The sequence below is a fragment of the Equus quagga genome, chromosome 7 (genome assembly GCF_021613505.1).
Source record: "Equus quagga isolate Etosha38 chromosome 7, UCLA_HA_Equagga_1.0, whole genome shotgun sequence".
NCBI classification, from domain to species: Eukaryota; Metazoa; Chordata; class Mammalia; order Perissodactyla; family Equidae; genus Equus; species Equus quagga.
Genome location: NC_060273.1, coordinates 66790943 through 66814553, shown reverse-complemented (window position 1 = coordinate 66814553; position 23611 = coordinate 66790943). Strand labels below are relative to the sequence as shown.

Genomic DNA, 23611 nt, shown 5'->3' with positions numbered 1-23611 from the left:
ATTCCCCTCTCTCAGTCTCAAATACCCCATCTGTAAGATGAAGAGTCGGATAAGGTGTTCTGTTAAGAACACTTCTAGCCCCCAAATTCTACAATGTTGTATTTACAAAACAGGCATGGAGACCAGGAAAAAGAAAGAACATGGAAAGTGACAAAGGAGAATATTGAGAAACAGAAAACCACATGCTGTCAGCAACAGCTGGTAGAACTGTCTCCAAGGCAGGGGGTGAGAGTCAGGGGCTGTCATTCCCGATGCAACAGAGGGGGACAAATGGTTCCCAAAGTTCAGGGTGCCTCACCTGCAGAGGTTGCTGTAGACGCAGAGTCCCAGGCCCGTCCCAGATGGTCTGATTCAGCAAGTCACCCCAGTGACTGTGATGCAAGTGGTCCCAGAACCACCCTCTGGAAACGGTGAGTTGGACTTTTCAAAGGGTTAGAGCTGTCTTAGGAGGATCTGGGCTTCCCAGGAAAGGTAGTGATCTCCCCACCTTTGGAAGCACACAAGAAAGGCAGGGCTGCTCTGGATGACCTCCACCATCCCTTCTTGCCTCCTGTTTCTCAACACTCTGAAGATCAAACAGAATCAAGACTATACTGGGAGCTCAAGACCCAAACAGGGAAAGGTTTCAGCCTCTTCCTCAAGCTGCTTCTCTGGGCCTCACTCATTTAAACTAGAGGCCATGGATGTTGTGTCCAGACAGGGGAAGGGAAGACACTATGGCCAACTCTGCCCCTCCCGTTACAGCTCCTGGGCTTTTAAAGGCTGGATTCTGGATCAATGGGAGTGCCTCCAAGATACTCTCTTGGACTTGGACTCACTCATCTTCCCGAAATGAGTAGGATCTTGGAAGGAGGAGGGAGTTCAACCCTAGTCTCTGCTGGAGGCCCCAGATTCTGAAGCCAGAAGATTAGAAGGATGGCCACCTCAGGTCCTCCCCAGTCAGGGCTGGAAGATGAAGTACTGCCCCCTCACTGACACCTATCAAATTACTGCAGCTCTCCACGCATCTCCCTCTTCTGAGGTCCCATGGTCTGTGGGCTAATGGGTCTCAATTAGCACCTGAGATGACTATGTGGCTTGGGGAGGACCCAGACACCTGGAAATTTAATACTTTAATAGAGGGCCCAAGAATTCGCAATGCGCTTTCACACCAACTATCCATTTAATCTTCTCAGTCATCTTGTGGGGCTGGTTGGTTGTGTATCGGATGGGGAAACCGAGGCTAGGCTGGAAGAGAGGCAGAGCTGGAGGAAAATACAGGTCTCCACCTCCCTTTTCTTTTCACATCCCCGTTCCTCCAGGGAAGCCTGGCCTGGAGAGGTGGAGGGACCACGCCCCCTGGGCAGGGCAGGAACTGGGACCAGGAGAAGGTGGGGTGTCACTGCAGCAAGTGGACAGAGCAGTGTGCTGGCTCTGTCTCAGGAGGGTGGAGACATGTGACCAGCTGGGATGGAAAACTTGGAGAAAGGGGAGGCAGTTAGGCCAAGGGGAGGCCAGTGGATTTGAGTGTCAGGACAGCTGGAAGCTATGTGTGTGGCCTGGAGCAAGTCCCTCCTTCCCGCCAGGGCTCAGCTTCCCCTTCCGTACTTTGGTGGGGCTAGACTCCATGGTTTCCTAGTCCTGTCCTACTCTCACATTTGGGGCTTCTCCTCCACTGGCTGCCTCCCTGAGTCTCCATCCAGCCACTAGCAGCAGAGAGCCATGCGACCCAGAGACCACAGCAATTCCCTGGTCAGCTCTGGTTCTGCCCCACCCCAGCCTCAACCCCCACAGCCACCAGAAGTTTCCTAGAAGCCTCAAAATTACCTTGTGTCCAAGGTGGATGGCAACCCTGCAAAAAAGCTGCAGTGATCATGACTGACCAGAAGATGGCGCCAAAAGCCCTGGAAACCGAAACAGTTTTACTTCCGTCGTTTTTATTTCTGAAGCTACAGGTGCAAAAACTAAGCCGCAAGGCAGTAAGAGATGTGCTGGAGGTCTCCCCTTGGCTCATTGGCAGGGCTGGGAACCAAGCTCCTCTCCTGCCCCTGGGGCCTGCAAGCGTCCTTCCACCCCACTCTCCTCCCTGCATATGCCACAGGATTCTGGTCAAGCTGAGTTCGTCCCATGATGCTCTGATCTAGTTGTAGCTCCTTTGTGTTAGGTTGGTGGGGGCTGGGAGGGCCCTGAGGGAGACACAGTGAGCCTTCACATGATGGGCTCGGGGCTTTCTTGTGTTTCACGTGTGGATGGGTAATATGGTCAAATACTCAGGGTTGACGCTCTCCTCCCCACCACCCACCCCCACTGCCGTGCTGACTTTGGGCAAGTCTCTTAAGTGCTCCAGACCTGTTTTCTAGTTTAGAAGGATGATCCTACAGACCTAATGGGTTGTCTGAGGGATTACACTGACTGATTGAGAAGAGCTCTGAGCACCATGACTGTGAGATAGCAGGTGCTCAAAAAATATGAGGGTTGTGTTGTTGCTAGGACACTTGTGTCAAAAATGACCTAAATGGGGGGCCGGCCCAGTGGTGCAGCAGTTAAGTTCGCAGGCTCCACCTCAGCAGCCCAGGGTTTGCAGGTTTGAATCCCAGGTGCAGACCTACACACCACTTGTCAAGCCATGCTGTGGCGACATCCCACATACAAAACAGAGGAACATGGGCACAGATGTTAGCTCAGGGTCAATCTTCCTCACCAAAAAAATAATAATAATAACCTAAATGAAATGATAACACAAAAGGCTAGACTAGCGTACGTGGACAGTTTCATTCTGTAACATTCCTCCTTCACTCCCTCTCCCCTGACTGCCCTTTCTCCAATCTCTCCTGTGCTCTTGCTCCAGGCTCCCATATCAGCCACTCCTGCGGTTAATTGAAGCATTTCTTCTTCTTTTTCTTGGTGATCATCTCCTGGTTCTGTATGACAAGGAGAAGAAAAGTCAGACCTTGCCAAAGAGACGAGGGAGAGGAAAGTGGCAGGGGCTGCATGGCCAGAGCACGTGGGAGCCCCTAGGGAGGTCGTGGGGGTCCCAAGCTCTCCCCTCAGACTCGGCTTCTTCAGACCCTGAATTTCTCCAGAGTTCAATCGCCATTCCCTGCTGTTTCATTTCCCTCTCCACTCCAGGTGCAACGCCCTCCTCCCTCCCTGCCTCTGGCCCTCTCCCATATATTTTTCAGGACACAGCCAGAGAACTTTCCATCTCCCCACAGCCCACGCCAATCCCTCCCTTCCCGCACAGAATTCTACAGCTCTGCTTTGCAGGAATAGAGGCTTCTCCAGAGAGACCCGGGTTCCCTTCTGGAGATGGAGGTGGCACCTTCTCCCCTTGTCTCCTCCATAAAGCCCAGCTCAAGGCTGGGAACTCAGGCTGCTTAGGGCAGTGGAGGGAGCACTGTGCTAGGAGTCAAGAGACCCTGGTCTGAGGTCTGGCCCTGCTCTGACACCTGTCTGACACTGGGCACTCCCTCTGGCCACCCTGGGGTGACACCCAGCCTTCAGTGAGAGCCTCCCCAATGAGGTCATGTCTGCCCTGGGATTTAGCAGCTCTGGGGACCAACCCCGCTCTGCTCTCTCAACATGACCTCTGACAAGTCCCTTCCCACTTCAGGACTCGGTTTCCCTGGTGCTCTTGGCGTGCTGCGAGTCCAAGACCACAGTCTGGTGCCTCTTTTTGGAACTTGTGCTGGCTCCTCTTCGCTGCTGCTGCTGTCACTCTCGCTGCCTTTGTCCTCCTGCTGGGGAGACGTGAGGTCATTGTGGGCTCCTGGGGCTGGGCCAGGTTCTCCCACAGTGTCTGGAGCCTTCAGGGGGTCTCCCCTCTCCTCCAGATCCTCAGCTAGGTGTGGAATATGCACAAGGCACCAAACAAGATGAGTCCTTATGGGGAGGTGCACTGAGGAGCAGTGATAGGGAAAAAATACAAGTTAGGGCAGAAAAGACCAGCAGAGGACGCTGCAAGAGAGAGATGCAGATTTTACTCCAAATTTTGATACCAGCTTCCAGAAGTCTCTGACCTTAAACTATGAATGGCTGCTATCAGATTGTTTCCAGAGAGCATGGTAAGGGTGGAAGGAAGAAGAGAGTCCCTGGGCACTGAGAGGCTACAGGGGAGGAGAGAGGAGGGAGAAGCAACCAGAGAAAAATGATGGGGTGGCATCTAACTTTTCCTACTTTACAACTTCTCCAAGAGCTGCCGGAGGCAGAAGGCAGCTATATCAGTTAATCTGCTTCTTCACAAGCTTCAAAGGGAAGTTTGTGCGGAAAGTAAATTTCCAGGGGAAAAAGAGATGTTATTTGGGAATGCTGCTGCTTAGACATAAGACTTAGACAAATGACTCTTAGATGGAGCTGGAACCGTTCCCCTGACCAGCTAAGGTGAGGCTGGAGAGGAATCAGGAGAAGAGCTCCTCAGTCTAGGACAAGAACAGCGTCCTCTAAATCACCACAGCCCTCTGAAGCCCACAGTCCCTTTTCCCGGACCTCTCAGTCCTACTTAGCAATTTATATAGGTGGGTTTTGATCCACTCATATGGCCATTTAATACTGATTTGCCCATTCACAAACCACCGAAGCCATTCACAGTTGGCCAGCAGCTTCATCCCTAGGTCCTGTTATCCCTGAGTGGAGAAAGTTCCTCCTCATCCGAGGACCTGACATCTGCCTGCCAGGAGCAGCTCAACCCTGGACAGCATAGTCACCCCAGAGAGAGTCTCCATATGAGCTGGTGGCTGTGCCTCAGGCAAGCCTCATTTCTTCCAGGGGTACAGGGGTACCAGAGCCTCACCATCTGCTCCACCTTCTTCTGCTGCTCCTCACATGGCTTACTCTGCAGCTTCCCCTTCTCTTTCTGCTGCTCCTTCTCTTTGTCATCATCTTTGCCAAACCCTGGAGCGGGTGGTAAAGAGACAACACACTCAGGTGAGAGGCTGGCTTGACAGTGACCTGAGAGCCTCAGGGTCTGCTTCCCCCCAAACCATCTCCTCCCCTCCCCCGCCTCCTGTCTGCACATGTACAATTTTTTCAGCTTTCTCAAAGCACCTTCACATGTGTTATTCCCTTTGAGCCCTACTGCCATTTTCAGAAGTGGGTAGGGAAGGGATTGTGGACCCATTTTACAGAGAGGGAAATGGAGATCCAGAGAAGGAAAGCGGCATCTCTAAAAACATACAAGGAAAGTGGTATCATAGTGGAGCTAGAATCTGGGAATGCTTCCTCCCATCCAGGGTCCTTTCCCAACCAAGCGGGGCGTGACAATTGATGAGGGAAACATCCCAGCTCCCCCATCAACATTAATTGGTGGCCCCATAGGTAAGCCCTTCCCCAGGAAAGACCTGGAGCCTCTGCCATGGCCTGTGCAGGCTGGGGTCAGCCTTTTGGACACCTGTGGGCTGTGAGAAGGGATGCATGTGTGCCTGGTGTATGTAATGACATCTGAGTGTCCGTGTACGATGTATGTGCAAATGGCACACATGAGCTCGTCCATTCAAACTTTAACAACTCACAGAAGTAAGTGAGTGGCCATTTCTGCTCATGGCATGGCCTCTGACCCCAGTATTTTTGGTCTGTGGCTTCAGATTTCCTAAAGACTTTTTTTTTTTCCTGTAAATCCTAATCCAGACCTCTGGTGACTCTGTGGAGAGTTCCCTGCTGAGCTGGCCCCTTTTTCCACCATTCCCCAAGTCACAGCCCCCTCAAGACTTGCCCAAGATACAGAAAAACATCCCATGTAAGCAGGAACTCAGGAACTCACACTTTAGGACAGAATCCATCTTGACTGAGATTTCTTACTTCTGTGAACACTAACCTGAGAACAAACAGAATAACAGCAGCTGGCGTCTTCCAGGCATGTTACAGTTTACAGACTGTGTTTATGGACATTGTTAGCCCTTTAGACAGATGAGGAAATGGATGCCCAGGTTGCTGAGAAAAATTTTCCAAGAACCCACAGGGAGTCAGTGCTCACAGTGTCCTTTGCCTCAAATCTGAGATACGTCCTGACAAAAGAAGGAGACGAGTAAGGTGGAGACCCAGGATGGGCTGCAGAATAAGGACCCTTTGACAATCCACAGGCCCTCCTTGTAGTCCTGTTCTCTGTCTCCCTCAGCAAGGCCTTGGCCTCAAAGAGCCCACAAACCTGAAGGGCTCCCCTCTCAGACAGAGCCCGTCACAGGGAGGGTGCCTCCAGCCTGGGGAGCACAGGCGTCACGGATTCAGTCCTAGCCACCTTGCTTCAGAGCAGAGGTGAGGACTGTGAGACCTACCCGCCACTCTTCATGACTCCCTCCCCGCCCCACTGCAACAAGAGCTGCTCTGCTGGGTGAGCAACTGTGCTCCTCCTCAGCCTTGGGCTCAGGATTTTTTCCTAAGAACATGGACACCTCCTCTCCTGCCACCCTCTCCAGAAAACTTGCCAGAGAAGCAAAGAGGAGGCAGGTCAGAGAGAGCCAGGCTTTAAAAATGGGATTTCAGAATGGGAAGACCAGAAAGGATGGTTGTTAGAGGTGAAAACTGAAGCCCAAGGGGGCAGGGACTTGCTCAGAATCTGTTGGAGGGTTAGAGGTAGAACGGGGGCTGGAATCCAGGTCCTGGAACTCACCACCACAATGTCTGGCCAGGCATCTGCTCAGCCCCCTGCCATCCTCTGATCATAGGAACCAGTTTTCACAGACCCTTCACTTGCCCAAGGACTCCTTTCCTCTTCCCCAGGGACTCTGCCCTCTGATTTGGGGACCACTCTCCTGGATTTGGAAGGAGGCATCCAACCCAGAGAGAAAGGAAATGAGTTTCTAAAGGCCCAGCCAACTCAGAGACGTAGGTGCTCCCTTCCAACGCACCTTTGAAAGGTTGCGTAATTCTCACGGTTGCATAATTCTCAAGTCCCTCTGCCTATTGGAGGCTGGAGGAATTGAACTTCCTCTGCATGGCCATGGTGGATAGAATCAGGACCAGCGGGTGGAATTCATACAGAGGCAGATTCCAGCTGCACATAAGGAAGAACTTTTGTAAAGTCAGAGCTGTTCTGAAATGGAATAGGCTGCCTCCTGAAGCGGTGAGCTCCTCAACAGTACAGGCAACCAACCTGCTATGGATATTATACAACAGGCTTCCTCAAAGCATAGCCCACCTGCATCAGCATGAATGACCTGGGGAGGATTCTTAAAGGGGCATATTCTGGGGACCCACAAGACCTACTGAATCAGACTCCGAGTGTGGGCCCAGGAGGCCACCATTTTAAGAAGCCCCCACGTGATTCTAATGTAGAATTCTGACTCAAATGTTTGAGGATTTCTGCTCTGGAAGAATACTGAATAGAATTTGTTCCCCTTCAGCTCTGAAATTCCATGATTCTATCATTCTGTGAAATACTTATCTCCCCTGAGTATTTGTGTTGTATGGAGGGCATCCTAAAGACAAATTACTTTTATGTTAGAAAGTCACAACTCCATGATGGAAGACAGTTGGCAGAGGAGATGCTAGGGGACAGGGGGACCACAAAGGCAGCTATTAATGCTCCCTGCTCCTCTGCCCAGTCCTGACCTGAAGTGACAGCCTAATATGCAGATCCCTGGCTATTTAAGACTCAATGGTCCCAATCCGATTTCATCGCAACTCCCTTTTGTGGAAGACCTGAACTCCTTAGTTGTAGCAAGAACTAAGAACAAGAACAGAGAAAAATATCCACTCACGGTTCTGGAGCTGGAGGGCAAACTGCTCTGTCTGTGCTGGCCTAGCAGAGGCTTTCTGGGGCCCTCTTTAAGGTTTTGTACTCTCTTCTCTTCCTGCTTTCAGCCCTTAAGTGGACAAACTGGTTGTCCAAATGTCCTCAGGCATCACAGTGAAATCATAACAAATGTTTCCAGCCGAAGCCTGGGGCTCAACGCCATCCTGTTCCTCTCCGCCCCCACCCTTGATCTTTGTCAGCTTCAGGCACACCCTCCATACACTACGGACACATTCTGTGCCAGCCTTGAACATGCTCTCCCCTCAGCCCCAGTAATGCACCTTATAATCACTTACATGTTCAAAGATGTGTGTAACATGGTATCACCTCTAGCATTACCAAAATAACAGAGCTGACAGAATAATATTAGCTAACACATGTCTAGTACTTGTTTCATTTCCTAAGTGTTATTTTCATATTAACTTATTTAATTCTCACAATAACCTATGAGCCATATACTATGATTATCCCCAGTTTAGAAGCTGATACATTGCCTTTCAGTAACTGAAAGATAATCGGAAACAACCTGAGTGTCTACCAAAGGGGGATTGGTCAAATAAATTATGGAGCTTCCTGAAAATGGGATTTTATGGAGATATTATAAATAAGGTTAAAAAATATTTAATAAGCCAGAAATATGCTCATAATGTTTGGTAACATAAAAAGCACAAGTAATAAAACTATATTCCATATGATTGACTTTTGGGCAAATGTACATATAAAAGAAAAACTTCCATGGGGAGGTCCTGGGTAGGGAAGTCTTTCTTGAGGAGGCTGGCAGTGAGCAGGGTTTGGAAAGCTATGTAAGGGCCTTGGGAGGGGTTGGTTCCCTGACAGGAGCTGCTGCCACTCACAATCCCCAGGTGACCTAAGGAGGCCCAGAGTGGGCACTGAACTTGAGATGCTTGGCACTGACTGAGAGCCTAGAGATCACTGTTTGCTTCTGCCTCTATCACTAACTCCAGGGTGAACATAGCCAAGCTCTAGCTCCTCTCTGGCCTTAGTTTCTCCATTTGTATGAAGGTGATTATAACACCTTTCCTGACCCTCCCTTGAGCCAGGCTGCAGATGCAGAGTTCAAGTGAAGGCTTGAGCTATGGGATTCCTAAGTTGACCTGTGAACAAAGCCGGGCCTCTCTCCACTGACCAGTCACTGAGCCCTTACTCTGGGCCAGAGACGATGCTAAAGGCTTACAAGCACATTCAGTCCAGCTTCACAGGGGTGCAACCGGTACAATCACAGAAGGCCCACGCTCAGAAGGGCCTACACTTTAGAGTTCAATGCTCTATGGTCACCATCTTGAAAAGCTTAATAATTTTATCTTTGAATTTAGCTTGCATAAGCAAAGTCAGATGGGACAATGAAACGTGCTGGGGGTTGGAGCCTCGGCTCTCGCACGGCCCAGTTCACTTAGTCTTGGGGTGGGGGCTCACCTGTGCCTGAGGGAGTACAACTTTCAATAGCAAATAAAAAACACCATGACAGGCCAAGAGAAGGACTGTGGAAGACGGTAAAAACCTTTATTTTTGCTTCTTTGCACAAGGAACTCCATATTTCTGTTTTGTACTGGAACCTGAAAATTAAGTAGCCAGCCTGGATAAGTCCAAAACGTCCCTATAAGGAATGTGCTCATTTTATGCCATTTCACAGCAGAGGAATTTGGGCTTAGAGGGTACGTTGCCCAAGGTAACACCACTGGAAGTAGCTTAGGCATAATTTGAACCCAGATCGATTTGACCCTAGGGCCTGTGAACTTAACACTGCACTGCAGGAAATCAGGTGACTGCACAAGTGGGGAGCCCCTCCAGAGCAGTAGCTCCTGCTACCCTCCAACCACAACCAAGACTGTCACGACAGGGTCAGCATCTCGCCTGATGGAGAAGGTGGAGCCCGCCTGGGGGTTGGGAGGGGATTAGGAAAGCCCTCACACCTTGAAATACTCTTCCATCCGCTGAGAGGTGCTTGCTTGATCCACTAGGACGAGGGTTTCATCAGACTATGCGAGATTCCAGTGTCTCGAGGAAGCTGAGGGCCTAAAAAAAAACCCACAGGGAGCACATTTCAGCAGAGCCACCTAAAGCTGAGTGACTTTGGACACTCCTCTTGACTCCTCCAGACCTCAGGTGCCCCACCTAAAAATGGGGGTGGAACTATGTGGAAGTTCTTTCCAAATGGAAGGTGGTTACACCATCTGACTTTGCCTGCATCGACAAGCACTGACCAGAAGTCAGCTATTTTTACTGTATTGATGATTTGTCCAGGCAAGAACTGATGTATTATGGGCATTTGGGAATAGAAATGTGAGCAAGCACATGTTCTGTTGGGATGCAGCAAAAATGAGCCTTAAGAGAAGCCCAGGGTTCAGAGGAATATCATTTGGCCTCCAAATGCTCATGGAAGATCCCAGGTCCCTTCCTGCCCCCATTCTCTAGGTTAAATCTCTAAGCAAAACTCATCATTCACAAAGCGGATGGGGGTGAGGTGGGGAACTGAAGTCCAACCCGCAGCTTTGATTCCAGGATGAAGGAAATAAGCAGAATCTGGCAGGTTCAAACTGGCTGGAGTGGCTAGAACAAAGATTGGTCATAGGTTTACTTCACCCTGAGACCACACTCCACGCCCCCCTGAGGCACTCTCACACTCACAAACTAGAAATTTAGGATTCCTTAACCAGGAAACATGACCACAAGGGGACAGCAAGGAGGGGGCAGAAGATTTTGGACTGGTATTGTGTTCCCAGGACTCTATCACCTTAATCCTCACTCTGGGAGGTAGGTATTACTACTCACATTCCACAGCCGAGGAAACAGTCTCAGAATGGTAATCATTTACTCAAGAACGTCTTTTAACATTCTAGGCCTTTTGGTGCCTATTCTCCTTAATGTGCTAACATATACACTATCTTAAGAGATGCACAAGATGTCAGGAGGCAAACAGAGGCAGACATTATAATTCACATTTTATAGGTGAGGAAACTGAGACTCAAAAAGAAAAGCCAAAGTACTAAGGAGAGAAACCCACATTCTCCACTCTCAGGCTCCAGGAGGTCCCAGAGCCTCATCACAAAGACAGACACAAATCTGGCTTGAGGAACATCAAGAAGCTTTTTGGGTCTCATGATATCCTCTGACATCTTAGCGTCATAACCCTCAGAGCTCATGTTTATGGAGTGATTACTATGGCTGGGCACATGTGCCATCCCCATTTTACAGATCATGAAACTGAAGTGCAGAGAGGTTGAACAACTCACCAGGTCATGCAGCCAGTAAGAGGTGGAGCCGGGATGCGAACTGAGGCTGTCTGGCTCCAGAGCTCACCCTTGCTCTTAAAGATTTTGCTGTTCTGCCTCTTCAAGGGAAGCCAGCAAAGAAAGGACTGTATGCCTGAGGGGATTTTAAATGGCCACTCACAGCTGATGGAACTACTGTAGGTGGCAGTGTTCCCTCACCCCAATTCCATGTGAGTGGCCCTCTTGTTAAGTCATGCCAATGAAGATATAGGAGAACCAAGAACCACCCAAAAGTCTCCTTAAACCTGAGGAGCTATGGGATGCAGAAGAAAACACCTCAGCAGTATTTTTGTCTTTGTTTCTGCTACTGTGTAGCAGTATGCTCTCTCCTCTCACATCAGATCTTGGTATCTCTCTTCCACCTTGGCTTTTAGTGCATCTTGGCCTGATTTCCTTTCTACCAGCTGCTTTTCCTGGTCTGCTTTATGTGAACTTGAATGAGCCAACACACAAATATTTTATCTTCCCACTGCCTGTATTTTAGGTAATCAAAAGAGACAGGAAATCATATGCATTCAACCAACAGGACTCTTTAGAGACCCTAACTTTAGAGAGAAAGGGCTCATTTTTCACATTCAATCAGGATCTAACAGAAGTCCTAAGTAAGTCACATCCCATTGAAGGGTGAAAAATCATTCCATCACCCTCTCACTCCTTCAACCTGCCCAGGCTTATCTTCTTCCCTGTAGGGCAAGACTGGTAGTTCTTAAATTGTTTCTTGACTGCCCCCTGTTAAGTTCAGGTTGGAATTAGCTAACTGGCTCAGCATCCATTCGAGCCATGGAGAACACAAACCCCTTTGCCAAATCTCCTCTTTTCATGGTTGAGAACCAAGAAAGAGTTAGTGAAGTGGTTATGAACACAGGCAGAGCAGGGAGTGAATCAGTGCCACCGCCTCACACTGTGTGACCTCAGGCAAATGTCTTAAACTCTGCAGGTCATGAGTGTCCTCATCCGTAGCTAATAAGAACAGTTCCAGATTCGCGGGGCTACTGTGAAGATAAATAGGATAATGTATTTAAAACCTTCAGCACAATAGCCTGGCACACAGTAACCACTCAGTTAATATTAGCTATTATGATTATTAAGATTAATAGATTGAAAGTGTCTCCCTAATGATCCTGTGAGTTAGGGGCTGACCCAGAATTAGAACCAAGCTGTCCTGGATAGCTGCTGTCAAAACCTTTCATTATAAATGGATTTCGTTTAATTTGTAATGCTTCTTTCACCTGTTTTATACAGAATATGACTTTAATGATGCTGGAAACAGAATTCCATAAACATCTTTTCCGCTAAGTTGGTGGATTCATTGAAGAATGATGGATCAGAATCACACAGGAAAGCTTCTCAAATCCCTTCTGCACTCCTCTCACCCCACTTTGAAACCTGCTACCAAAGTACCTGCTTATTAAGAAGAGACAGAGCCACACTTGCCACCATTCCTGCTTCCAAGTGTCTATGATAGGGACGTTCACATGGGAGAGAGGACCCGTAGGTTTTTGTTACATCAAGGAAGTGAGCAACGTTTCTTGACTCTTTGGTTCCCTTGGCCCAAAGCTCTCCTCCTTCCATTTTTTTTTTTTTTTTGTAATTGAAATAGTTATTGAGATAATTGCAGATTCACATGTGTCAACCTACAAAAACAGAAACCAGTTTAAGAGGCAAACTTTATTTGAGATCAAAGAATTGCAATTCAGGGAGCAAAGATTCAGGTAGAAACCCAATAGTCTCCCAGTTATAGAGTAAAAGAGGAAGGTTTTTATGGGAAAAGGAGAAGTGTAATTACATGAAAAGAAGGAGAAGAGGAAAAATAATCTTATGTAGGTGTTAATAAGCTAGGCTATTCTTTAGCTGTACATGGCTGGTTACCAATTCTACCTTTGGAAAGAGAGTCCATAATCATCAGTCTTTGTGGTCAGAATGTCTGCTTCCCTGTTAGCTTTACTAACAGTTGTTTGGAAGACAATGTTGGTTTGGTTCAGTCTAAAGGTCCAGCCAGTTCAAATAGTCCACAGTTTCAAGGAGTAAAATGTGCAGGTGCTTCCTCTGAAATGGCTGCTCCAGCTCTATTTTAAAATGGCTCCAGAGATCTCATCAAGATGGCGGCATAGGCAGACTCTGAACTCACCTCCTCCCAGGAACACAACCAGGTTACAACAATTTTTGGAAAAATTACCCTGGAAAGAAAACTGAAAACTGGATAAAAAGAACCCCCACAACAAGCGATATTCCTGAGGCGGAAGAGGCAGAAATTCCTTCTGGAGAGAAAAAAAGCCACCTTTACAAGCAGCAGAGCTTCACAGCTGGCTGCGCAGGAGCCACCCTAAGGTACGCAGCCCTCCCTGGAGGAGTGAGGTCCTGAGCGGGAGCCATTACTGCTATAAGCATCCTTCAGATTCAGCACAACTGAGACGAGGGTCTTACTCTGGCTTCACTCACTATTAACTGCAGTAGGGATACTCCCAGAAAAGCTATCAGAAGAAAGCCAAAAATACCTGGGTCTTAAAGGGCCCATGCACAAACTCACCCATCTCAGCAACCTAAAATCACCAGAAAGAAGGCTTCACGGTCCTTTGGTGAAAAGTGACTCACCTGGTAGGCTCTGGGTGCATTTCAGTGAAAGGAGAGACCTCTCGGGAGACTGAGACATTGGCAGCAGCCATTATTGTGATCTAGTACAGGCGTGCTGACATAGACCCTGGCAGACACCACTGAAGTTCTTCCACTGGCCTGTTAGCCCTGGGGTCTGCCACACCCACTAGAGTGCAGATTTAATCCAGTTCAGCCAGGGTAGGCAGCCCACCCTAGGGACCAGCCCCATCCAACAGCAAGCCCTCAGGCTACTTTTCAGCCTGCATGGACTGGGTGCCTTGATCTTCTACAGGCAGGTGAATGTGTCCACCTCTATGGGGCACGGCCTGTGTGAGGACCAGGTAAACTGTGGGGGGGCATTGGTGGAGAGGTGGAGGCCTCTGCAGTGGGGCCACGGGGTACACTCCAGGGAGTCAGGAAGTATGCATGGACCAGCACTGTGTTGACAGTGTGTGTGGACCTGTGGGGGGGTGGGGCTTATCAGCAGCAGAAGACCTATGCTCCACAAATAACCATAAAAAGGATCAGCCCCACCCACCTTCCAAAGCCTGAAACACTTGGGTGCCTAGGGCCAGCCCCACTCAGCTGCAATCCTAAGAGAGCTGACAACAGCCTTGCAGGCCTGAGGCCTACAGCAACTGTAAGCCCCTGAGCCTAGCAACCAGCTACACTGGGTACCTACCCAATTAACAGGGAAACTGCAACCACAGTGTGCTATTAGACCTTGTAGCCAATGGTGCTCAGGCTCCCCAAACCAGATTTACAAACAGCTGGCCAGGGAGGGAAAGACTAGACTCCCTGGGTACCTGCAGTACGAGCAACCGTGCCACAACAGAAGGACACAAGTAGGCCACAAAAGGGTCACTCCTGGATCATTTGGACTGGTGATGAGAGGGAACCACACTGCTGGGCCTCAAAAGGCGTCTCTTACATAGGGCCACTCCTCCAAAATCAGGAGACATAGCCAACTCACCTAATACATAGATATAAGCATGGAGAAAGAGGCATAATGATGATACAAAGGAATACATTCCAATTAAGGGAACAGGACAAAACCCCAGAAAAGAAGTAAATGAAACAGAAATAAGCAATCTCCCTGACAAAGAGTTCAAACAAAAACTCATAAAGATGCTCACTGATATTGGGAGAAGACTGGCTGAACACAGTGAGATTGTCAACAAAGAATTGAAAAATATAAAAAAGAACCAACCAAAAATTAAGAATACAATAATGGAAATGAAAAATTCACTAGAGGGACTCAATAGCAGAGTATATGATACAGAAGAACAGATCAGCAAGCTGGAAGAAAGACTAGAGGAAATCACCCAAGCTGAACAGATAAAAGCAAAAAGAATTAAAAAGAATGAGAACAGTCTAAGGGAACTCTGGGAGAACATCAAGCACACTAACATTCGTATTACAAGTGTCCCAGAAGGAGAAGAGAGAGACAAAGGGTCAGAGAATCTATTTGAAGAAATAATAGCTGAAAACTTTTCTAACCTAAGGAAGGAAATAGACATACAAGTACAGGAAGCACAGAGAGCTCCAAACAAGATAAGCCCGAAGAGGCCCACAACAAGACACATTATAATTAAAATGTCCAAAATTAAAGATAAAGAGAGAATCCCAAAAGCAGTAAGAGAAAAGCAACAAGTGACATACAAAAGAAAGCCCATAAGGCTATTGGCGGACTTCTAGGCTAAAACCCTACAGGCTAGAAGAGAATGGCATGACATATGTAAGTGCTGAAAGGAAAAAACCTACAGCCAAGAACACTGTATCCAGTAAGGTTATAATTCAGAATGGAAGGAGAGATAAAGAGTTTCCCAGACAAGCAAAAATTAAAGGAGTTTATCACCAAGAAATCAGTTCTATAAGAAATGCTGAAGGGACTTATTTAAGTAGGAAAGAGATGACCACAAATAGGGATAAGAAAATTATCAAAAAAAAAAAAAGGCAACAAAATCACTGGTAAAGGTAAAAATATAGTAAAGGTAGATCAACCACCTATAAAGATAATATAAGGTTAAAAGACAAAGGTACTAAAATTACCTATTTCAATGATAAGAAGGTAATGGATAGACACACACAAAACAAGAGATTAGATATGATCTCAAAAACATAAAATGTGGGAGGAGGGGAGTAAAAGAGTAGAGCTTTTAGAAAGAGGTCAAGCTAAAGAGACTATCAACTCAATATAGACTGCTATATACATAGAATATTAGACAGGAACCTCACGGTAATCACAAACCAGAAACCTATAATAAGTAAACAAATAAGTAAGAGGAAAGAAATCAAACATATTACTAAAGAAAGCCATCAAACCACAAGGGAAGAGAGCAAGAGAAAAAGAAAGGAAGAGAGAAGAACTACTAAAACACCCATTTAAAAAAAGGAACAAAATGGCAATAAATACATATTTATCAATAGCTACTTTAAATGTCAATGGACTAAATGCTCCAATCAAAAGGCATAGGGTGGCGGACTGGATAAAGAAACAAGACCCATATATACACTGCATACAAGAGACACACTTCAGACTTAAAGATACTCACAAACTGAAAGTGAAAGGACAGCAAAAGATACTCCATGCAAACGGCAAAGAAAGAGGACATAGAAATACTTATATCAGACAAAATAGACTTTGAAACTAAAACTGTAACAAGAGACAAAGAAGGTCACTACATAATGATAAAGGGAACAATCCAACAAGAGGATATAACACTCGCAAATATCCATGCACCCAACAAAGGAGCACCTAAATATATAAAGCAATTATTAACAGACAAAAAAGGAGAAATAGACAGTAACACAATAATAGTAGGGAACTTTAACACTCCACTTACACCAATGGATAGATTATGCAACACATCAATAAGGAGACACTGGCCTTAATGACACATTAGACCAGATGGACTTAGTAGATATATTGAGAACATTCCATCCAAAAACTGCACAATACACATTCTTTTCAAATGTACATGGAACATTCTCCAGGATCGATCACATATTAGGCCAAAAAACAAGTCTCAATAAATTTAAGAAGATTGAAATAATACCATGCATCTTTTCCGACGACAAAGGTATGAAACTAGAAATCAACTACAGGAAGAAAATCAGAAAAGCCAAAAAAATGTGGAGATTAATCAAAATGCTACTGAAGAATGACTGGGTCAATGAAGAAATCAAAGGAGAAATCAAAAATACCTGGAGACAAATGAAAATGAACATATGACATGCCAAAATCTATGGGATACAACAAAAGCGGTTCTAAGAGGGAAGTTTATAGCAATTCAGACCTACTTCAACAAACAAGAAAAACCCCAAATAAACAATCTAACAGTGTATCTAAAGGAACTGGAAAAAGAAGAACAAAGCCCAAAATCAGCAGAAGGAAGGAAATAAAAATCAGAGCAGAAATAAATGAAATAAAGACTAAAAATAAAACAGAAAAAATTAATGAAACCAAGAGCTGGTTCTTTGGAAAGATAAACAAAATTGACAAACCTTTAGCTAGGCTCACCAAGAAAAAAAGAGAGAAGGCTCAAATAAATAAAATCAGAAATGAAAGAGGAGAAATTACAACGGACACCTCAGAAATACAGAAGATTATAAGATAATACTATGAAAAGCTATACACCAACAAATTGGATAACCTAGAAGAAATAGATAAATTCTTAGAATCATACATTCTTCCAAACCTGGACCAAGAAGAAGTAGAGAATTTGAATAGACCAATCACCAGTAAGGAGATCGAAACAGCAATCAAAACCCTCCCCAAAAATAAAAGTCCCGGACCAGATGGCTTCCCTGCTGAATCCTACCAAACATTCAAAGAAGACTTAATACCTATCCTTCTCAAACTCTTCCAAAAACTTGAAGAGGAGGGGAGGCTTCCTAACTCATTCTATGAAGCTAATGTTATTCTGATACCAAAATCAGACAAGGACAACACAAAAAGAGAAAATTACAGGCCAATATCACTGATGAACAGCGATGCAGAAATCCTCAACAAAATACTCACAAATCAAATGCAACAATACATTAAAAAGATCATACACTATGATCAAGTGGGTTTTATTCCAGGGATGCAGGGATGGTTCAACATCCGCAAATCTATGATCATGATACACCACATTAACAAAATGAAGAGTAAAAATCACATGATCATCTCAATAGATACAGAGAAAGCATTTGACAAGATACAGCATCCATTTATGATTAAAAAAACTCTAAATAAAATGGGTATAGGAGGAAAATACTGCAACATCATAAAGGCCGTATATGACAAACCCACAGCTAATATCATTCTCAATGGAGAAAAACTGAAAGCTATCCCTCTAAGAACAGGAACCAGACAAGGATGCCCACTGTCAACACTCTTATTTAACATAGTATTGGAAGTCCTAACCAGAGCAATCAGGGAAGAAAAAGAAATAAAAGGGATCCAAATTGGAAAAGAAGACGTGAAACTGTCACTATTTGCAGACAACATGATTTTATATATAGAAAGCCCTAAAGAATCCACTAAAAAACTTTTAGAAACAATAAATGAATACAGTCAATACAGGATACAAAATCAACATACCAAAATCGGTTGTGTTTCTATACACTAACAATGAAATAGCAGAAAGAGAAATTAAGAATACAATCCCATTTACAATTGCAACAAAACGAATAAAATACCTAGGAATAAACTTACCAAAGAGGTAAAAGATCTTTACACCAAAAATTAGAAAACTTTGTTGAAAGAAATTGAAGAAGACATAAAGAAATGGAAAGATATTCTGTGCTCTTGGATTGGAAGAATTAACATAGTTAAAATGTCCATACTTCCTAAAGCAATCTACAGATTCAATGCAATCCATATCAAAGTTCCAACAACATTTTTCACAGAAATAGAACAAGGAATTCTAAAATTTATATGGAACAACAAAGACCCCGAATAACCAAAGGAATCCTGAGGAAAAAGAACAAAGCTGGAGGTATCACACTCCCGGAGTTCAAAATATACTACAAAGCCATACTAACCAAAACAGCATGGTACTGGCACAGAAACAGACACACAGATCAATGGAATAGAATCAAGAGCCAAGAAATAAACCCACACATTTATGGACAGCTAGTATTCGACAAGAGAGGCAAGAGCATACAATGGAGAAAGGAGAGTCTCTTAAATAAATGGTTTTGGGAAAACCGGACAGCCACATGCAAAAGAATGAAAGTAGACCATTCCCTTACACCATGCACAAAAATCCACTCAAAATGGATTAAAGACTTGAATGTAAGACCCGAAACCATGAGACTTCTAGAAGAAAACATAGGCAGTACACTCTTTGACATCGGTCTTTTAGCATATTTTCACGTACCATGTCTGACCAGGCAAGGGAAACAAAAGAAAAAATGAACAAATGGGACTACATCAAATTACAAAGCTTCTGCACAGCAAAGGAAACCATCAACAAAATGAAAAGACAACCTAACAATTGGGAGAAGATATTTGCAAACCATATATCAGATAAGGGGTTAATGTCCAAAATATACAAGAACTTGTATGTCTTAATAACAAAAAAACAAACAACCCTATTAAAAAATGGGCAAAAGATCTGAACAGAGATTTCTCCAAAGAAGATACACAGATGGCCAACAGGCACATGAAAAGATGTTCAACATCATTAGCTATCAGGGAAATGCAAATCAAAACTACAATGAGCTATCACCTCACTCCGGTCAGAATGGCTATAATTAACAAGACAGGAAACAACAAGTGTTGGAGAGGATGTGGAGAGAAGGGAACCCTTGTGCACTGCTGGTGGGAGTGCAAACTGATGCAGCCACTACGGAAAGCAGTATGGAGTATCCTCAGAAAATTAAGAATAGATCTACCATATGATCTAGCTATTCCACTGCTGGGTATTTATCCAAAGAATTTGAAAACACAAATGCATAAAGATGCATGCACCCCTATGTTCTTTTCAGCATTATTCACAATAGCCAGGACTTGGAAGCAACCTAGGTGCCCATCAAGGGACGAATGGATAATGAAGATGTGGTATATATATACAATGGAATACTACTCAGCCATAAGAAATTATGAAATCCGGCCATTCGTGACAACGTGGATGGACCTTGAGAGTATTATGCTAAGTGAAATAAGTCAGAAGGAGAAAGTCAAATACCATATGATCTCACTCATAAGTAGAAGATAAAAACAATGACAAACAAAACACATAACAACAGAGATTGGATTGGTGGTTACCAGAGGGGAAGGAGGGAGGAGAAGGGCAAAAGAGGTGATTAGGCACATGTGTGTGGTGATGGATTGTAATTAGTTTTTGGGTGGTGAACATGATGTAATCTACACAGAATTTGAAATACATTACAATGTACACCTGAAAGTTACATAATGTTATAGTCCAATTTACTGCAATAAAAAATAAATTTTAAAAAATAAAATAAAAACCAAAATGGTTCCACTTATGTCAACTTTTCATACATGCAATTATAAGAAACAGAGATCCTGTGTATCCTTTACCTAATTTCCTCCAATGGTAACATCTTACAAATCTAAAGTAACTTTCACAGCCAGGGTATTGACATCAATACAATCCACCTACCTCATTAAGATTCCTCTGTTTTCCTTGTACTCGTGTGTGTGTGCATTTAGTTCTGCACACTTTATCACACGAGTAGATCCATGTAGCCACCACCACAGCCAAGATACTTCATCACCACAAGGATCCCTCCTGTTGCCCTTTTAAAACCATACCTTCCTACCTCCTCCCCCATCCCTATTCCTAACCCCTGGCAACTATTAATCTGTTCTCCATTTCTATAATTTTGTCATTTCAATGTTATATAAATGAAATTATACAGTATGTAACTTTTGGGGTTTGGATTGTCTCAGCATAATTTCCTTGAGAGTCATCCAAGTTCTTGCATGTATCAATAGTTTGTTTCCTTTTATTGCTAAGTAGTAATCCATGGTATGGATGTAACACAACTTGTTTAACCTTCAGCCATTGAAGGACATCTTTGTAGTTTCCAGTTTGGGGCTATTACAAATAAAGCTGCTATGAACATTTATGTACTCCTCTCTCCTTTTTGATCACTAATTGATACAGATGCTTACTTCACCGAGATCTTTGTTCCTACTGTTGTAAACATGACTTGTCACCACACTGTCCTTTCTATGCCAACTCCTAGTGGCTTTGGGTAATCTGCCCAGAAGCTCCCCTACAGGTATTAATCACTAGACAGGCACTTCCAAGTCTTTCCTCTAAAAGAAATAAAATACACCAAACATGAGCCAGACAACCCGGGCTCACACTGCAGGGCCTCTGCCATTTATACTTGTGAAATCTCAAGCAAGTCGCCTAACTTCCTGATCTGTTTCATAATCATCATAATAAAATAGCTAATAGTTGTTAAGGTTTCTTTACTGACAGCTCATGGTGGGAGTGTAACGTAATGGTTAAAAACAGGAACTCTGGTACCAAGCTGCCTGGGTTTGGGTTTGAATCCTGACTCTAGCACTTGTTGGGTATGTGACCTTAGGCAAGTTATTCAACTTCTCTGTGCCTCAGATTTTCCATCTGCACATGGGCATGCTAATAATTCCTATCTCAAGATGAGGATTAAATTTATACATGCAAAATATTCAGAACATGCAAAGTGCTTAGAATAGTGCCTGCCACGCAGTGTTCACTAAATTAGCTCATTTGCTATAAGGCAGGCACTATTGTAAGCACTTTACACAGATTATGTTATTTAATTTTATCAATGACTTTATAATACAAGTGCCGTTATAAGATCAATTTTACAGATGATAAAATTGCAATTTAAGGGATTAAGTCATTTGCTTATGATCATGGGGCTGGAAAATGAGGGAGCTGAGGTTCAATTTTGAGTCTGTCTTTGCTCCTAAACTGCTGGCACATAAACTGGGCTTGTCATTGCCCTGCCTTGCAGAGCAGTTGTGAGGATTTGCAAAGAAAAGTGTATTCTACGGTGTCTGATATTCAAGTTGCTCCACACATGTTAATTTAAGTATTGGTGGTTGATGAGCAATAGATCATTCTGTAGTTCTACATAGCAGAAATTGGCATCTTAAGATACAAACCACAGAGACAAAAGTAGCATTGAGTTTTGAGGGATACATCTGAAAACATGCATCTGCAATGCCAACCTGCCCCAACAATCACAACCAGACTGAAGTCCATCCAACTTCCCCACAATCCACTACAACAGAGCAGCTGCCTCACTTCCTTTCTCAGAGGGCTTTGCAGCTACAATGCAGAAATTGCTCACAGTGGCACCAGTGCGAGCTCTTACAGGACAGAGGCCACACATTCTGCATTTTCTTGCCCCAGCCCTTACCCCAATGGCTGGGAGCAGCCTCTTGGCAAACGTGTACAGAACCCCAGTGAAGCTCTGGTGTAACAGAGTCACTTCCTCTTATGAGGCCTCAATGTCCCTAGCTGTGAAATGAGGGGTTTCAACCTTATATGCACGAGAGTCCCTTCCAGTTCTATGTTCTCCACTAGTAGCAAAGCACTAGGCCACCCTTTTTCTTTTTTTCCTTTCCTTCCTTTTTCCTTCCCTCTCTCCTATTTTTCCTTCCTTCTTTCTTTCAGTCATGCAACAAATATTTCCTACCATGTGCCAGACCCTATGCTAGAAACTGGGAACTCAATGGTTAGCAAGGCAAATACAGAAAAAAGGGACTTAAGTGTTTGCTGATTTACTGAATGCTGTAAATGCACAAGGATATTCGATTCTTACTTTGAAATTTTGCTTGAACACACAACCTAACTATGCAGTTCTTATCATTCCCAATGACATGCATGCGAGAAGCAAAGGAAGATCCAGTTGTACCAAACACTTAAGAGAAGTTCTTCAATTCTGACATACACAGCAACAATTATTACGTAGACAGTTCAGGCTTAAACAGGCTTGGGTGAAATTGCCAAGATCATCGCACCAGTTACCCAGGTGAGACTGGCTGGTAAAAACTCTGTGAAAAACTATCCCAATTCCAACTTAAAAACGTGCTTTAAGAAATTAAGCATATGTGTGCATTCACAGTCAAGTTGGGAAAACGACTTCCTCTTTAGAACTAGCTTAAGAGTATAAGCAGTGGCCCATGTGTACAGAAGGAGACAAATGTGGAGCTGACCAACAGAAACAGATGATAATGTCATTCAATTTGTAGTCTCTGTATCTGCCCCTTATAAAAGTAGAAACTTAAATGTTCGGAAAAGTCAACATTGATGTGCCAGGGTGAAGTGATCAATCACTGCAGCCTTCCTATGCCTTTAGCTCAAAGGACAAATTAGTTCAGAAAATCTTCTGATTTTTAAAAAATTTTTCCTGAAGAGTTAATAGGGGAAGCAATAGACATGAAGAGACTTTGAGATTTGGCCAGATGACGTAATAATAAGCAAGTATGTAATTAAAAGGGCCACAAGTAAAACAGAGAGGAACGAGTGAACCAGTCCTCGAGGAGCATCACGGTGCGGTTGGAAAGTGACACCAGTGGGCAAGTTTTCAAAATTCTCATATATTAGCCAGAGGCCTTGATGATATGTTAATTAAGAGGTTTGTTATTTTTACAACTGCCTTACTTCTCGAATTCTGCATTTTAAGTCTTTTATGAAAATGAACACCGTGATGTTGTTAAGACATAATAGATTTCAAATCTTTGACATTTGTGAAACATGTTTGTCAAGTACCCATGGTGGGTACAGTTTTATTCTAAGTTTTTCCAACCTGAGAAAAGTCTCATTTTTAATATTCAGAATATATCTAAAAATACAGAAAAATGTCTACTTCTCAAATGATGACATCAATAGCACCTACTTATAAAATACCTCTCCTTCAAATAGGTCTTTACGTAAAAACAAGTACAAAAGACAGGGTCATCATTAAGGATTAGGAACCCAAAAGATCTTATTTCCTGATTGTAGGACTGGAAAATTCACATTTGTGCATCAGCACTGATTTTAGATTTGTGGAAATGCCA

At 44.3% G+C, this 23611-nt stretch overlaps 1 protein-coding gene across 3 annotated transcripts; it reads right to left on the bottom strand.

Moving 5' to 3' along the window:
- Positions 1-1957: 1957 nt before the first annotated feature.
- Positions 1958-9720, bottom strand: LOC124242864 (U-scoloptoxin-Sm5a-like). 3 transcript variants are annotated; one of them, XM_046668253.1, is made up of 5 exons: positions 9637-9720; positions 5735-5788; positions 4769-4869; positions 3543-3719; positions 1958-2900 (listed from the first exon to the last, which is right to left on the bottom strand). In XM_046668253.1, the coding sequence occupies exons 2-5, from the start codon at positions 5751-5753 to the stop codon at positions 2853-2855; spliced, it is 345 nt and encodes a 114-aa protein (XP_046524209.1). In that variant the 5' UTR covers positions 5754-5788; positions 9637-9720; the 3' UTR covers positions 1958-2852. The 3 variants fall into 3 exon arrangements, with proteins under 3 accessions (XP_046524209.1, XP_046524210.1, XP_046524208.1); XM_046668254.1 differs by lacking the exons at positions 5735-5788; positions 9637-9720 and adding an exon at positions 5789-5876 and having other exon boundaries at positions 3567-3719; XM_046668252.1 differs by lacking the exons at positions 5735-5788; positions 9637-9720 and adding an exon at positions 5789-5876 and having other exon boundaries at positions 3543-3716.
- Positions 9721-23611: the final 13891 nt, after the last annotated feature.

Bases quoted from the DNA above. Each gene is read 5' to 3' on its own strand.
- LOC124242864 (XM_046668252.1), bottom strand. From the start codon at position 5,831: ATGCCTGGAAGACGCCAGCTGCTGTTATTCTGTTTGTTCTCAG. The intron at 3,717-4,768 runs GTGAGGCTCTGG...TCTCCCCAGCAG, and splicing joins AGAAGAAGGTGGAGCAGATG to GAGGACAAAGGCAGCGAGAG. The intron at 2,901-3,542 runs GTTGGTCCCCAG...CTTGTCATACAG, and splicing joins TGTTGAGAGAGCAGAGCGGG to AACCAGGAGATGATCACCAA.